The 15,357-nt window shown below is 48.6% G+C and overlaps 1 protein-coding gene across 2 annotated transcripts in view; it reads right to left on the minus strand.

Annotated features, from left to right (window-relative positions):
- The window catches only part of ADAM19 (ADAM metallopeptidase domain 19), a 78,481-nt gene that overhangs the window by 29,782 nt on the left and 33,342 nt on the right, over positions 1-15,357 (minus strand). For both annotated transcript variants that reach the window (XM_045185059.2, XM_024576937.4), the window contains exons 5-7: positions 9,633-9,709; positions 1,320-1,512; positions 604-669 (exon numbers count right to left, since the gene is read on the minus strand). In XM_045185059.2, coding sequence (XP_045040994.2) covers positions 604-669; positions 1,320-1,512; positions 9,633-9,709 — 336 coding nt within the window. The remainder of the gene's footprint in view (positions 1-603; positions 670-1,319; positions 1,513-9,632; positions 9,710-15,357) is intronic.

Consider the following 15,357-nt stretch of genomic DNA (forward strand, 5'->3'; position numbering starts at 1 on the left):
AGACCGTGGGACCCAGCCCCACAGTTTAGGATTCAGGAGTCCTGGGGCGCAGCTCAAGAATTTGCTTTTCCACGAGTCCCTGGGTGCTACTGATCCTCCTGGTCCAGGGACCACATTTCGGGAACCACAGCTTCAGGTTTTCATTGAGCACCAACCTGATTATCAAAACGGGCCCGTTCGTGGGCAAGAAAAATGTACTCAATCAGGTGATTCAGAACACACGTATTATCTGGGCAAAACAATTATTTTTTAAATCTCTATTGAGAATTCATTGACTCCCCGTGAATAAGCACTAAAACCGGAAGAGGTCTTCAGGTTTTAACACTTTAAGAAATGTTAATCCAAATAATGTGAATTGTATTGCTTTTTTCTTTTTTTATCTGATGAATGTATCAGACTAGAAGAGCCTTTTCCTGTGATTTTCCCCTTTCCAACTACGGTTAAAATAGCAAAAAGAGTCCTGGGTTGAATTTAAGCTCGAAATCATATGACAAACCAGAGACAGATGACTGCTTCACCATTCCTCCAGAGCAGTTGGACACCTGGAGTGGAAGCCACCAAAAGCGTCCGTTTTCCTGTTGAAACCCATCGCCGCCCCCTTACCTCTGCATAATCAGCCACGATGTACAGCTCCACGTACTTCATGGAGTTTAAATCGTCCCGTTTCATCTAAGAACAAGATAGGACCAGATCAGAGTGGGAGAAGTGGGAGACTTGGCCCCATTTCAAAAAACTGCTAAGCAGTGGTGCTAGTTTAATTTTGAACTTGGGCGCTAGCGGCAGCCCCGCAGTGGTTGCCTCCACCCTCACTCCGCCCTCCGCCCGCCACCTTGGTTATTGCCGGAAGCTGCACTGGGACCCTGGGTCCCATCCTTAGTCCCGAAAATCGACGAGCTGGGCGGGCTGGCCACTACAGGAAGCCCAGAGGCCAACGTACCGTGAGGGAACATGCTGACCATCAAGTTCCCCAAAACCACCAAACCCACATACTCTAGTTGGTATGAATAAACACAAGCATTCTGTGCATACGGTTAAGGGGCTGTTCCAAGAAGGGAAGCGTATGTTTTTTTTCCCTCACATTTTGAAGTTCCTGAAATTAGCATCTCAGTGTATTTGAAATGTAGGAGTGTTTTCCCCAAAGCACTATTCTATCAACTACAAGGGTATCCCACATTCAACAATGACTTAGGATCAAAGAAAAAGCTATTTCCTTCTTCTTTGCCACCTCCGTTTAATTTAGAATCACTCCTGGATCCAAAGTAAGGGTCCTCAGAGGGGACAAGCCTATCCCGAGGGTAACTTCTGCACTAAGAACTCACCCGGCGAAGTCCTTTCTTGATCTGGTTTGTAAACTGAAGACCCCAGTCCCTGGTGCTGGCTCCAGAGTGCTCGAACCCACAGTTCCCAGGAGGCAGCTTGAGATGTTCAGATCTGTAAATAAGGTGGTGGCCCTCACTGCCAGGGAGGGGCTCGATGATGTAGCTGAGGTTACTGTTCACCACAATCAGTCCTCTGTCAACAGGAGAAATAGAATCTCTGGTCAAAGGTTACGGCCCTGGAAAAGCCCCTTGCCCAGGCCTCAGTTTCCCCTATGCAAAATGACACGATTGGCTGTGGTTATTGGTTCTGAGCCTTGTTATGAGGTCATGCACCCTTTGGTGAGAAGCTGGTGCACTCAGACTTCCTCTCCAGAGAAATGCACGGGTATGTGAAATATGGTTGACAACTCCAAGGTACTAAAAGCTTAAAACCTCAAAAGGTTCTAAAAAGACTGGACCAGGGACGGTTAATACTTGTAAGTGAGGGTAGGACCAGGAGTCAAAAAAGCCTCCCAAACCCAAACCCAGCGTATGAAAAATCACCGGCAGAAACTTTACAGACGCAGAAAAAGATGGTATGGTGACCAGAGGAAGAAACTGGTCTGGGGGAGAGGAGACCCAAGTCCCGGTCTTAGATGCAACATGAAACTATCAAATGCTCTTCAACAGACCTCCTAAATCAGTCTGAACCTCCGTCTCCCCACGTGGAAATCGCAATGAGGATTTACTAACTCATGAGGACTCTTGGGATGATTAAGTAGGATGACAAGTGTCACTGTCCTTAGAAACCAGAGCGGGCGGCATCACCCATGGCATTCCCACTAGCCTCAACGTCCCCGTGTCAGCGAAGCAGCTCTGCGGTAAAGTGACATCCGCGACCAAGCATGCGTGACTACTCTTTCTCTTGGTTATGCACACTGGCATTGAATGTTCATTACATTCTTTCAGTCACTGAGATGTGATCAGGACATAAACCCTGTCCCCGAGGGACTCACAGCCGACTGGAGGACAGATATTCATTCCACAAACACTTCCTGAGCCCCTGCTATGGGCCAGGCATCATCATGCTGGATGCTGAAGAGGGAATAGTGAACAAGACAAAGTGCCTGCCCTCACGGAGCTTGGAGTCTGAACAAGGGCTTCATCGCTGTAGCATATAACAGAGACAGCAGAACGGTTTTGTCACCCCCAACACTGATGGACGGGATGCAGCTGCCCGAAGGGCTGCATCAGTGAGGCGTGTGAGAGCTTTATCTGGCCGAGGTGAGAAAGAGAGCTACAACTTATTATCAGTCACTGCTGCAAATAATCAACGGACGGGGGAGTAGAGGCCCAAGTGGCAGGTACTGCCATCGGTGATGCAGTGAGACGAATGCGAGGGGATGTACCCAGGGCTCCGAGGGAGGAAGAGGCCCGGCAATGGGCCCCAGGGGCCCCAGCAGCATTGCACATGCTCCAAAACCGCAGGCTCTCCTCCATCCAGAAAACTCCAGTTACATTATCTCCACGTGGGCCTTTGCCACTCCAAATGGAAAGGCCCTCTCTCCTCAGCTCTTTTGGCTTCCAGCCCTGCTCCTCACTCCTCGAGACCCCCGCCCAGGGTGTGCCCTTTGGGAAGAGGCTGTGATGCTCCCAGGAGAGACTACGCCAGGCTTTGATCAGCAGCAGCCCTTCCTGGAATCCATCCTGGGCTGACCTCATTCCGGTGCCGGTGCTGGTGCCGGTGCCAGTGAACCTAAAAGCTTCCCAGCTGCCTCGCCCAGGCTGACACAGCAATCCCAGAGTGATCCTGGAGCAGCCCACTGGCGGGACACCCAAGGTGCTCCCTGGACAGCTGGGGGTGGAAGTGGGGCGAAGAGCAAGGGTCACGTCCGCTCCCGAATCCAGACAGGAAAGGGCACGGGGCAGAGCTGCTGCGGGCATCCTGTTTCCAAACTATCTTCTCATCTTGGCTGACCAAAGCCCTTCCCGTCACCTCAGTTTCCCCCATTGGCTATGAACTTAGCAAACACAGAAGGCTGGACCGCAAACCAGCTAATGCTTTGGTGTGTACCAGGTTGTGGCTGTGAAGATAACAGCCAGTGAATGGAAAGTTCCACGTAGGGATTGGGGAAAGTTCCAATGTAGCTGACTAGGCATCACTTAAAAAACCTCTGGGCCACTTGGACAGAGGCCATGCCAAATTTCAGTGCAGGCTGAATAATAGTAATCATGGTGGTTATAAATGATTGAGCCTTTGCTATGGACCAGGCACTGTGGTGCTTTACACCGGCTTCCATGATTCTTACGAATATTATCCGTGTTGTACAAATGAGAAAACTAAGGCTCAGCAAGGTTAATTAACTGACCCAAACTCACACAGGTCACAAGGACCTAAGCAGTCTGGTTCCAGGTCCCACGACCTTAACCATGACCTTACAGGCCTCTGTCACAATAGTCCTACAGAGTGGGTTAGAAAGATGTCCCAGTTCACAGATGGCTACAAATGTCAGGCACTAACAACCCTCCTCTGAAGCGTGGCTGGCCATCACCCCACTGGTGTATCAGAAGTTAGACATTTCATTCCCACGTCAGTGCAATAAAGCACCATCATGGACCCAATTCTATAGATGAGGAAACTGAGCCACAAACAGATTAGGTAACAAGCTCTTGTCAGTCTCTGGGGCCAAAGACTTAAGGTCTGGTAAACTCTGGATGCTGTGCCCTTAACCTCTATGCTATCTGTCTCCATCAGTGAGGTCTAAACCTACGGTCAGGGACTGCTAGAATCAGAGTGCCTAGAACTGTATAACAGAATGTTCTACAGGGTGCATCAAACAGACAGATGCAGGAGACACAGACCTATGGAGGCCTGGGCATCGGCACTCTTAGCAAGCTCCACAGTAATTCCATGCACAGCCACACTCAGGAACTGTGGCCTGGAGCCCAGGGGGCCCCCTCTTCACACAGCCCCTAGCAATTCTGTTTCAGGGAGTGGGCAGATGACAAGTTGACAAACACAGGCTCAGAAGGACACTGGAAGTCCTCCCAGCAGTAGGGCTCCATGGCCCGCCCCTCATCTCCCCACTGAGGCCCCTGGCAACTCACCCCATGTCTCAGTTGCAATCCTCCCAGACTGCCTGGGGGTGAGGGAGAGATTGGCACAAGCCCCCACACTTTACAGTAAACCCCAGCTTTGACAGTGGAGGGATTTCTGAGAATCTAATTCCTGGGGCCCTCCCCGGTCACCACCCCCAAGTCCTGCTAGCTGCCCTCCTATGAACATTCACCAGTTGTTTATCCTTCTAGCAGCCTCAGTTGATCTAATTTGCTAAATATAAGTACTGGCAGAACTTCACCAGGGACGTGGGAGGGGGGCCCAGGAGGCTGGGTGGCCAGGACCTCACAAGCTATTCTCCATTTCACTCTCCATCCTATTGCTCATCGTTAAGAGCTTGATACAAATGAAATTGTACAGAGGAACCCTGGCAAGGCAGGCCAGACAGGCAGCGGGAGATTCAGGTTTAACCCCTGAATGAATGCAGGACTGGTCCTCGTACATCCTTCAAGGAACTAGGCAAGACTGCTTCCTGGGAATTTGTCCATTCAGAGCTAAACTCAGAGGGACACACCCTACCTCCCCACATTCAGAGCAGCCCTAGGAGTAATCACCCTGTTACCCTTCCTTCCTACCCCCTTGACCCCAGTTTGCATCCAAGTGAGAAGGAGCTATAGTAACCTTCCAAGACAGCAGAGAAGGGAGGAAAGGAGGCAGACAGGGGATATGCTCCCTCTGGGGAGGCACATGTGGAGAACACGGCCTGGTGGGTGGCGGGTGAGGTGCATGATCCGAACCTCTCTGGCTCTGCTGTCTACTAGCTCTGTGGGGAAGTCACTCAACAATGCCTCCCTTCTCACAGGCTCATAATGATAATCGACGGAAGTAATAAGCAATGTTTACTAACAATCAAAGTAACATTAAGTAGAAGAGCATACATCATACATCAGGGAAGGTACAAAGCATTTTATTTGACAGTCATTTTCAACACATGGGCATTGAGAACCCACTATATGCCAGGATTGTTCTCAGCACAGGGCATGCGGCGTGATGGGAAAAAAAGGCCCTGCTCTCAAGGAGGTTGTGCCCGTCACCCAGATGTGTCACTGTTGTTCCCATTTTACCGGGGAGAGAAACTGAGGCTGGAGGACTGAAGCAAGCCATCAGGTCCTGAACCAGGGACTGTCCAGCTTGAGGGTCTACACCTGTCACAACTTAATGGTACCGTCCGACGGGGGCTTACTCTATGCCTGACACAGAGGTAGCACTTACCCTCCTTTCTGCAGACGGAAGGCCAGGTATTCAAAGAGGAAGGGCCTTGCCATGCTGTGGCAAAGGGACAGGCAGGTACGCACTGGTGACCTATATACAAGCCACCTCCTTCTGTCCCAGGCACCCACCTCCCTGAGATTCTGCCCACTACTTGTGCAGCGCACAACTCCTAACACTAAGGGGTCATTTTAGTGGTCTGGTCCACTCTCCCTTTTCAGATGAGAGGAACTTGCCCAGGTCACGTAGTGAGTTACTGTTAGGGCTGGGGGGCAGAGCCCAGGTTTCCCGACCAGGCTCATTACTCACTATGGGGCCCTGACGCAAACTCCTCCCTGCTGCCTCGAGGACTCAGCAGCCTCCTGCCCCAGGGCACCATCTACAGAACTGAGTAAGGGCTTCGGGAGGCACCAGCCCCGCCAAGACAAAGATGAGGAGACAATGAAACGGAAGAGGACAGCTCAGAGATCACCCAGCCAGGAGGGGCGTTAAATGAAAAAAAATTACAGAATGGTATGTGTGGGGTAATCGCATTTGGATTAAATAAATCGTATATACACACAATTGTATAATTCAATTACATATAAACCCAACAGTTGAAAGGGTGGGACAGGATAAAGAACTTTGACTTTTATAGTTTTGCACTTCTGTATTACTAATGTTTAACACTAATTAGTTATGCAATGATAACTTTAATAAGCAGTATCATTAAAAATAAACTGACAAATCAGATTTAAAAAAATGTTTTTACTGCAATCCATCCCTCTCTTGCTGACAGACAGGGAGCTAGGGACACGCATGCACCCAGTGTTGCCCCACCCCCACCCTGTCTCACAGGGTACGCAAAGAACACTTCAGCCCAGTGTGGTCTAGACTCTTGGCTCATAATCGCCGCTCCTCACGCTGCTACTTCGTGTTGGTTTGCCAAGTGTCTGCGCCCGTGAGAAGCCCTGCGGGCACTCAGAGGGCGAGTCCTGCATCGGAGACTGACTTGAGGGGTATGCGCACCCGACATCCCTAATGCAGTGATGTGTGATGTGCCACATGTTTTTACTGATGTCGTTTACAAGTATCCACAGCTGCCACTCAGTTCTCAAAGGGTCCGTGCTCCAAATACAACGACAAAGCACTGCATTACATATGTGTATTTATGCTCTTTTTTGCAAGAAATATTTCTAATGGGATGCACAAGCCACTGATAACAATGGCCGCCTCTGGAGAGGGGAAATTCTGTAAAGTCGGGGTAAAAGGCCTATCTTTCATTTATACTCTTGTCCTATTTGAATTTTTTTTTCTATGATCATGTATTATTTCCTCAAAGTAGCTTAAAGAACTGGTTTGGAGAGAAGAGGGTGCCTGGCAATCATCTAGAAACTCAGCTGAATTCCTCTGTATTTGTATCGTCAGCCTGAAGATTCCACTTGGTATAAGTCCTACCTATTTTCTCCAATCACAAAGAGAACGTTTCTAGGAGAAGCACAATCGCTAAAACGATTTTCCATTGCAGCATCCTTTTATGAGCCTGGGGGTGGAGACCTGAGCATTACATGGGTTGGAAGCCTGCAGCTGCCGCAGCTGCTCCTTCTCCAGAGTCCAAACGGAGCCATCTGGCATGAGTCTCCAGCTCTTAAATCAGTGGAGCCCGCAGACACCCTTGGTTTCTTAAGGTGCGTAGTGAGATGGCTGGGAAAGTAAGGCGGGTGGACCTCACCAGAGGGAAGCATGCAAAACAGAAACATACGGACGGCTCACCAGGTTTTCCCCTGTCAGCACGGCCTTGGGAATGATTCACAAGAGGCCAAGCCAAGTTCCCACCACTCCAGACCAAGGGGACAGAGGAAGAGGCGGAGAGATGCAAGTCACACCTGCAGGTTCCCTTTCCTCCTGCTTGGGAAAGACAGTTGTTTACTTGCAGACTGCAGGTGGCCGTGCCTGGACTTGTAAACATCACCAGGAGGCCAGTTGGCTTGGCTCAACCAAGTCATTTGAGTGGGGGATTGGAGGCCACTGGTATGGCCTCCCATCCAAAGCTTGTTTCCTGCCTAATTCCCTCTGGCCTACTCACTGCGAAGCCTTACGGAGGAGACAGGGCCCAATTTATAAACAAACACGTGGGATCTGCAGCCTTGCATTTGCCTGTGAGCCTGGGTACCTGTGAGCATGACCTCACTGTTACAAGATGGTGTAGATGATAATAATCTTGTCCGCCTGTAGAGAGCTGCAGAGCTCACATAATACATCTCATTCTCTAACGTGCCTGTCATGGATGCCCATTTTACAGATGAGGGAAACTGAGAGCTCAGAAAAGTACTTCCAATGTCTGTCTTTCCTCCACCTGTGTAGGGGATGGGCATAGAGCAGGTGCCCAATAAGAATATGCTGAATGACAGAAACAATTATTGAAGGAATCAGTTGACAGAGAAGAAGGGTACAGGGTGGAACACCCACTGGCTCACGAGAGGCAGTCGTGGGCACACCCCCCCAGTTCTGCCGTCACTAACATCGTGTCGACAGCTTCACGTTGGTCACGGTAGGAGTATTCTTACCAGCCTATTGGCAGATGCTACAAAGCAGGGCTTTCCCTTTTCTTTTCTTTTCATAGAGACAGTTTACCAACACTTTGGATATAGGTATCACACTAAAACCCAGGCCATTAAACCCCAGGTAATTATTTTAGGCAATAAAAATACAGGACTTTCAGATCATCTTTTCTAAAAGGAGAGAAGTGTGGGGAGAGTCTAAATAAGTGACATTTATTACTTCAACATACATCTATAAAATCCCACTCTCTGCAAAGCACTTGGGTAGGCTGGAGGAGAGAAACAGATATCTGAGATATAATTTATATTGTTGAGGAACGTACATTCTTAGGGACTCACTGTAATGTACACAGGAATCACCTGGGGAACTTGGCAAATGCAGATTATAATCCAGTAGGTCTGGGCAGGACCAGAGACACTGCATTTTGAACAAGCTCCCAGGTGATGCCACCCCTTGCAGGTCACACCTAGGAAGCAAGGACTAGGAGGTGACTGAGTACTCCTATGTGACAGCTGGTTGTACACATTGGATCTCTATGAACACATCCAATCCTCAGCACACTGGGAATATTCCTCTTATCTACCTTCTACAAAGGAGACCATCGCAGCCCAAGGTCGCCCAGCTGGTGCACTGCCATTGCCTCAAAACCAGGTAGCCTGGCTCAGAGAATGAAGTCACTCTCTTTCCAACATGCCTCCTAGTTGCAACTTTTCAGTTAACTTTCTGTCTTGAAAATTATCCTTGCTTCTCCTTTCTCTCTTTTCACTAGCTGCCTATTTCCTTTTTTACTGCCTATAAATATTTCTTCCAGAAAAGAGCAAAGGAGAAATGGGAGTAAATGCTCACACTCATCAGTTTCAAGTGTATGACCCCATCTTTGACTTTGTGTATTCTGGCGCTTGGACATCTACTCCAACTCCTGGAGACAGTAAACAACTCGCCAGAGAGCACGCCTTTCAAATGCGGCTTTCACCCTGTGGCCCACTAGCTCCCTGCCCTGATCACCCCAGGCCAGGTACCAGACAACGAGGGGCAGCCCTTGAGCCTCGGATGGCACTGAAATTATTTAAACCATCTAATCCTCAGCCTCGCCCGCTCCTTCCTACAGACACCACAATAAAGACTTGCCAAATTTCTCCTCCCTCTGCCTCTCCAGACAGACCCCTGGGCTTCCCGGGTGACTCACCCCTATAGGCCCCCTCCTCTTGGGATCTTGATTGAATACAACAAACTGTCACTTCAATGGCAGCTGTCTCCTGCTCTGTTGGCCTCATCACACCTGGGTAACACTAAAACATCAAGTTCCTCAAGTTCCTGCTGGGCTCGGCCTGCCTCCGAACTGGCTTGCATATGTTCTCAGTGGACAGCTTCCCTAGGTCCCTGCCCAAGGCCAGCCCTGTTTGTCCTGAAAATTCCATACCTGGGGGGAGTGCCGGGTGTCCCCCAGCACTGTCAGGGCCTCTTACCTCATTCCCCGGCAGGTGCTGAGCGTGACACTGGACTGATCTGCCTTCCTCACCGTCCCGTGGTAAAAGCAGTGATCCTAAGTAAAGAGAAAGGGGTGGTCAGGCCAAAGAACACCGAGAAGCACAGCCATGTTAATGTCTCGTGAAGGTCGCAGATGATTATATACCTAGCCTAACCTCAGAGCCTGCTAAGAGCCTTCCAAACCCCCGTTTTATTTGATTCTCATAATAGCCCTGGAAGGCGGGACGGGCAGGTACATCGCCCTCACTGAACAGATGAAGGAGCTGAGGCTCAGAAGAGCGAAGGTTCGCCGAAGGTCCCTTCTGCTAGTCGGAGACCCGGGATTTCAGAGCTAGTTCAGAGCTCCTGCCATGACAGGATGTTGGCCAGAGAGAACACTGGTTTCTGAAGAGCCTGCCTCCCCACCAGAGTCACCTTTGTGACCCCAAATAGGGTTGAATAGGGCCCCCCCAAATTCCTGTCTACCCAGAACCTCAGAATGTGATCTTATTTGGGATAGGATCTTTGCAGATATAATTCAGTTAAGATGAAGTCACACTGGACTAGTGTCTTTTTAAGAAGAGGAGAGGCCACAGACAGAAACACACACAGAGAAAGCCATGTGGTAACAGAAGCAGAGATTGGAGTGCTGAAGCTGCAAGCCAAGGAGAACCACGGAGGACCAAGGGTGGCTGGAAGCCACCAGATGCTCAGAAGAGGCAAGGAAGGATTCTTCCCTAGACTACAGAGGGAACTTGACCCTGCTGGCACCTTGATTTTGAACTCTAGCCTCCAGAACTATGAGAGAATACATTTCTGTTGTGTTAAACCTCCAAGTTCATGGTACTTTGTTACGGCAGGCCTAGGAAATAGACCCCAGCTCCTCTGTACCTGCCCTGACTCGCTGCGCGCCTAGATCAGACAGAATTCGGCACCTATATACTCATTCATGGACGCACAGAGGTCTGATGCTGCTCTCCAGTCGCTGTGTCTCAGGGCCATCTGGCCTCCCCAGCCAGGACGGATTCCTCCATGACTATAAACAGATGTGGAGCACCGCTGTGTGCCAGGCCCTGGGCTAGGCCCCAGAGACACAACAGTGAACAAACAGACACAGCTCCAGCCTTTGTGGGTCTCATGGTCTGGTGCAAGCCAATCTTAATTAAAAAACCATACAGAGATATAGTTACAAACTGTGAAGAGTAGCTTGAAACCAAGGTTGGAGATGCCAGCAGAGTGGTTTATAAGTAGGGTAACCAGAGCATTTAGGAGGCAAACAAGGACACTGCTGAGCGCTAACGTGTGAAACCTGACAAATGGGCTTGAACCAGGACCAGCCAGGGCCCAGCCAGGGGTCAGAACAAAGGCCACATCCTTACAAGCTCCTTCCCAATGGTTGAGAGAGACAAGGTGGTCAGAACAGAGAGAAGGTAAAATCCCCAGGGCAGAGCCAGGTTCTGAGCAGGTGGTGAGAAGGATATGAACTATGTAGCTGTAGGCAGGGAAGCTGCTTCTCCCAGGCCCACCCCAACACCCTGAGCATGAGCAGGGCCAGACAGCAATCTCTGCCATTTGCCTACGGAATAGTCCAAGTGATCCATCAGCACTTGGATGTTCCTTGGTCCCTGGCAGGCAGCAATGTGACCTGGAGACAGCTAACCCATCCGTTTATCTTCTCTGGTTTCATCTCTTGCTCGGCTCTAGGCCCGAGTATAGCCTAATTAAATGTAGGTAGGCATTTTGGCATGCCCAGGCCAGGTTTAAATGCAAGCTCCATACCTATCAGCTGCGGAAACAGTTTTACAACCTCTCTCTGACCTCCAGCATCTTCAGTTTCTCCCTCAAGGGAGGTTGTAAGAACATTGTACCTCAAGGAGCTAGTGCAGCGCACCTGGCCCAGAGCAGGGGGCCACAAACACTAGCGATCCTTTGTCAAATGCAGAACGTGGCCTTGAGGGAGCAGGAAGCCCACCAAAGGGCTGAGCCTTTGGTCTGAGCTGCAGCCAGATCACAGCATACAGGCCAGGCTGACACTCGACCCAAAGTCCATCTCAGTCCGGTGCCCTGTCACCTGCTGATAGCCTGTTGCCTCCATGGTGGCTCCTCCACCCATTCCCGTTCAGACAGTCAGGAGGGGAGACAGGCACCAAGCCCCTCTTTTTGCATCAAACTCTCCTGGCCTTGAAACAAGTCAGATCCCCACTTTTATCAGGGCACAAAGGAAAGCCACTGTGCCGGGGGCTTGTGAAAGAAGGGAGGTAGGGACCACCCCCCTTCTAGCCAGAATTCCATCTGTTTCAAATGCCAGCCTGTGGCATGACTTCTCCACCTACCCTAGGCTCTGGGACCTGGAGGAACGTTATCAAGTGTTCAAGTTCTAAACCTGATCTTTAGAATTCAGCAACAAGGCCTTGGAACTCCATAACCCAGGATCATTCATAGATGGAAAACGGGGCTGGGCCTGTATGGGGTGTAATGGGGCTCATAGATATCAGAATGACAAAGAGTCAAGAAGTTCAGAAATATGGGTAAGCTTCAAAAATCCTGGTATCTCTACAGATAAAGAGAAATCAGAGCCTGGGGTGGGTGTGAAGAGCCCTTGTACCTCTTCCCGTCTCTGGACTGATGCTAACAGTGCCCACTGCCTGGGTGTCTCTGAAACAGCATCACAATGGACTTCTGTAACGTGCCTTACATTTCCAAAGGGCTTTCACACACATCCTCACATGGATAATAATGCCTGCCATGCAGTGTTAGTGACAGTAAGAGCTAATGTTTATCCAGCTTTTAGTACTGGACAAACAACTTACATCGATTTAAAATAAAATTCTGACCAAAGTTTTATGAGGTACCGTATTTTTCAGACTATAAGATGCACTCCCCCACCCAAATTTGGGGGGGAAATGGGGGTGCATCTTATAGTCCGAATGTAGCTTACTTGGTTGGCGGGGTGGGGGAGGCACGGTGGTGGAGAGGGTTTTTTCCCCCTATTTTCCTCCTCTAAAACCTAGGTACCCCTTATGGTCCGCTGCATCTTATAATCCAAAAAATACGGTATGTATTATTATTCCCATTTTTAAAAAGGGGAAAACTCAAGGTTGGAGAGGTTTTTTTTTTTCCAGCCAGTGTCTTTCATTTATTTTTTTAAAGTATATTTTATTGGTTATGCTATTATAGTTTTCCCACTTTCCCCCTTTATCCCCCCTCTGCCCTGCACCCCCAACCCTCCAGCATTCTCCCCTCTTAGTTCATGTTCATGGGTTGTACTTATAAGTTCTTTGAATTCTCCTATACCATTTTTCTATACCAGTTTCCTATACCATTTTTGACCTCTCCCCATCTATTTTATGCCTACCAATTATGCTTCTTATTCCCTGTACCTTTTCACACCTATTCTTCCTCTCCCCCTCCCCACTGAAAGCCCTCTATGTGATGTCCATTTCTCTGATTCTGTTCCTGTTCTAGTTGTTTGCTTAGTTTTTGTTTTCGTTGTTTTTCTTTTCTTTTTTTTTTTTTTAGGTTCATTTGTTGATAGTTGTGAGTTTGCTGTCATTTTACTGTTCATAGTTTTTAATCTTCTTCAATTTCTTAGATAAATCCCTTTAACATTTCATATAATAAGGGCTTGGTGATGATGAACTCCTTTAACTTTACCTTATCTGGGAAGTACTTTATCTGCCTTTCCATTCTAAATGATAGCTTTGCTGGATAGAGTCGTCTTGGGTGTAGATCCTCGCCTTTCACGAATTCAAATACTTCTTTCCAGCCCCTTCTTGCCTGCAAGGTTTCTTTTGAGAAATCAGCTCACAGTCTTATGGGCACTCCTTTACAGGTAACTGTCTCCTTTCCTCTTGCCGCTTTTAAGATTCTCTCTTTATCTTTAATCTTGGGTAACTTAATGATGATGTGCCTTGGTGTGTTCCTCTTTGGGTACAACTTCTTTGGGAACAACTTCTTTGGGACTTTCTGGGCTTCCTGGACTTCCTGGAAGTCTATTTCCTTCACCAGATTGGGGAAGTTCTCCTTCATTATTTATTCCAGTAAATTTTCAATTTCTTGCTTTTCCTCTTCTCCTTCTGGTACCCCTATAATTTGGATATTGGATCATTTAAAATGATCCCAGAAATTCCTAAGCTTCTCTTCATTTTTTTGAATTCTTGTTTCTTCATTCTGTTCAGGTTGGATGATTATTTCTTTCTTTTGTTCCAAAACGTTGGTTTGAGTCCTGGTTTCCTTCCTGTCACTGATGGTTCCCTGAATATTTTGATTTATTTCACTTTAGGTATCTTTCATTTGCTCTTTCATTTTGCAACCCAGCTCAATCAGTTCTGTGAGCATTTTGATCACCAGGGCTTCGAACTCTCCATCAGATAGGTTGGCTATCTCCTTATCACTTAGCTCCCTTTCTGAGGTTTTGCACTGTTCTTTCATTTGGGCCCTATTTCTTTGCTCGGGGCCCCTGATAAGTTGTAAGGGGGCGGAGCCTTCAGTATTCACCCCAGCAGGGCAACCCTCCTTGCCGCACTACGGGGCTGCCTTTTGGAGAGGGGTCAGAGAGGGAACAGTGCGGCTCACCTGCTCGGCTCTGGAGCACTTTCCGATGGACACTCCTGTGAGACTGGGAGTTCTTCGCCCCAGCTGTGTGGTATGCCACCTCCACGTGGTTTCTCAGCTGGCCCGCCCACCCGGTCCACCACCTTGCCTCAGGTTCTTACTGGTCTGATTGGTCTGTTTGACTGTTTAATTCCTTGGTTGTCAGAGTCCCATGCAGTTTGACTTTCTGGCACTTCTGGTTATTCATTGATTTTAGATTGGTTGTTATCCTCCTTTTGGTTGTGTGAGGAAGCGAAGGGTTTCTACCTATGCCTCCATCTTGGCCAGAACTCAAGGTTGGAGAGGTTTTATCCAGTGGAGATTCAAAGCAGCCTATCAGACCCCATGTTCAGCCTCTCTCAGGGAAAGCAGACCCAGCAAAGTACATACAAATTAATTTGTCAAAACTGTTCTTTTCGTCCACCAATAGATTCAAGTTCTAGTCTTTAAGCCTTGCCATTTGCTGGTTATCTGAACTTAAGCATGTTCCTGTTTCTCTTCTCTCAATTTCCTCATCTGTAAAATGTGGCTTTGCAAGAGATGTTTATAAATTCCCATAAAATCAGTGATTCATCTTACTCTGCCATAGCCCTGAGAATCAGATCTTAGCATTTCCAATTTTCAGAAGAAGAAATTCGATGCTAGTGTAGTCAAAAGGGTTGTTTAAGGTCAAATAGCTGAAGCCAAGCCTAAACCCTGGCTTCAGACCCCAAACTCTGTAACTCTTCCTACTGGAACACATTCACAGACCCATTCATTCCCCCAGTGATCTGACCCAGATTAGGGCTGTAGCCTACAGCCCCTTCCAGTGTATTTGATAAGGTTCCCAGAACTCCCGCTGTCCCAGGCCAAGTTTGGTAGTAGGGCATGGTCCTCAACACATGGGTCAAGTGCAGCTAAAGGGTTTATTCCATTCCCACTCTCCTTTAGGACTTCAGCTCCAGAAGAAGAAAGAACTAAGAGCTCCATGGGGTTGGGTGGGGGCTTTGCTGTCCTGTAGCAGGGATATAAGAAAACAATGGCCTATACCATACTTCGTCCGCAAACCCTTCAGGAAGGAGGATCATTCTGGAAATGGGAGGAAGGTCTCTCTCACTCCTCTGTTTCTGAAGGGCCTTTACAACATCTCTG

The sequence above is a fragment of the Desmodus rotundus genome, chromosome 6, assembly GCF_022682495.2.
Source record: "Desmodus rotundus isolate HL8 chromosome 6, HLdesRot8A.1, whole genome shotgun sequence".
In the NCBI taxonomy this organism is placed as follows: Eukaryota; Metazoa; Chordata; class Mammalia; order Chiroptera; family Phyllostomidae; genus Desmodus; species Desmodus rotundus.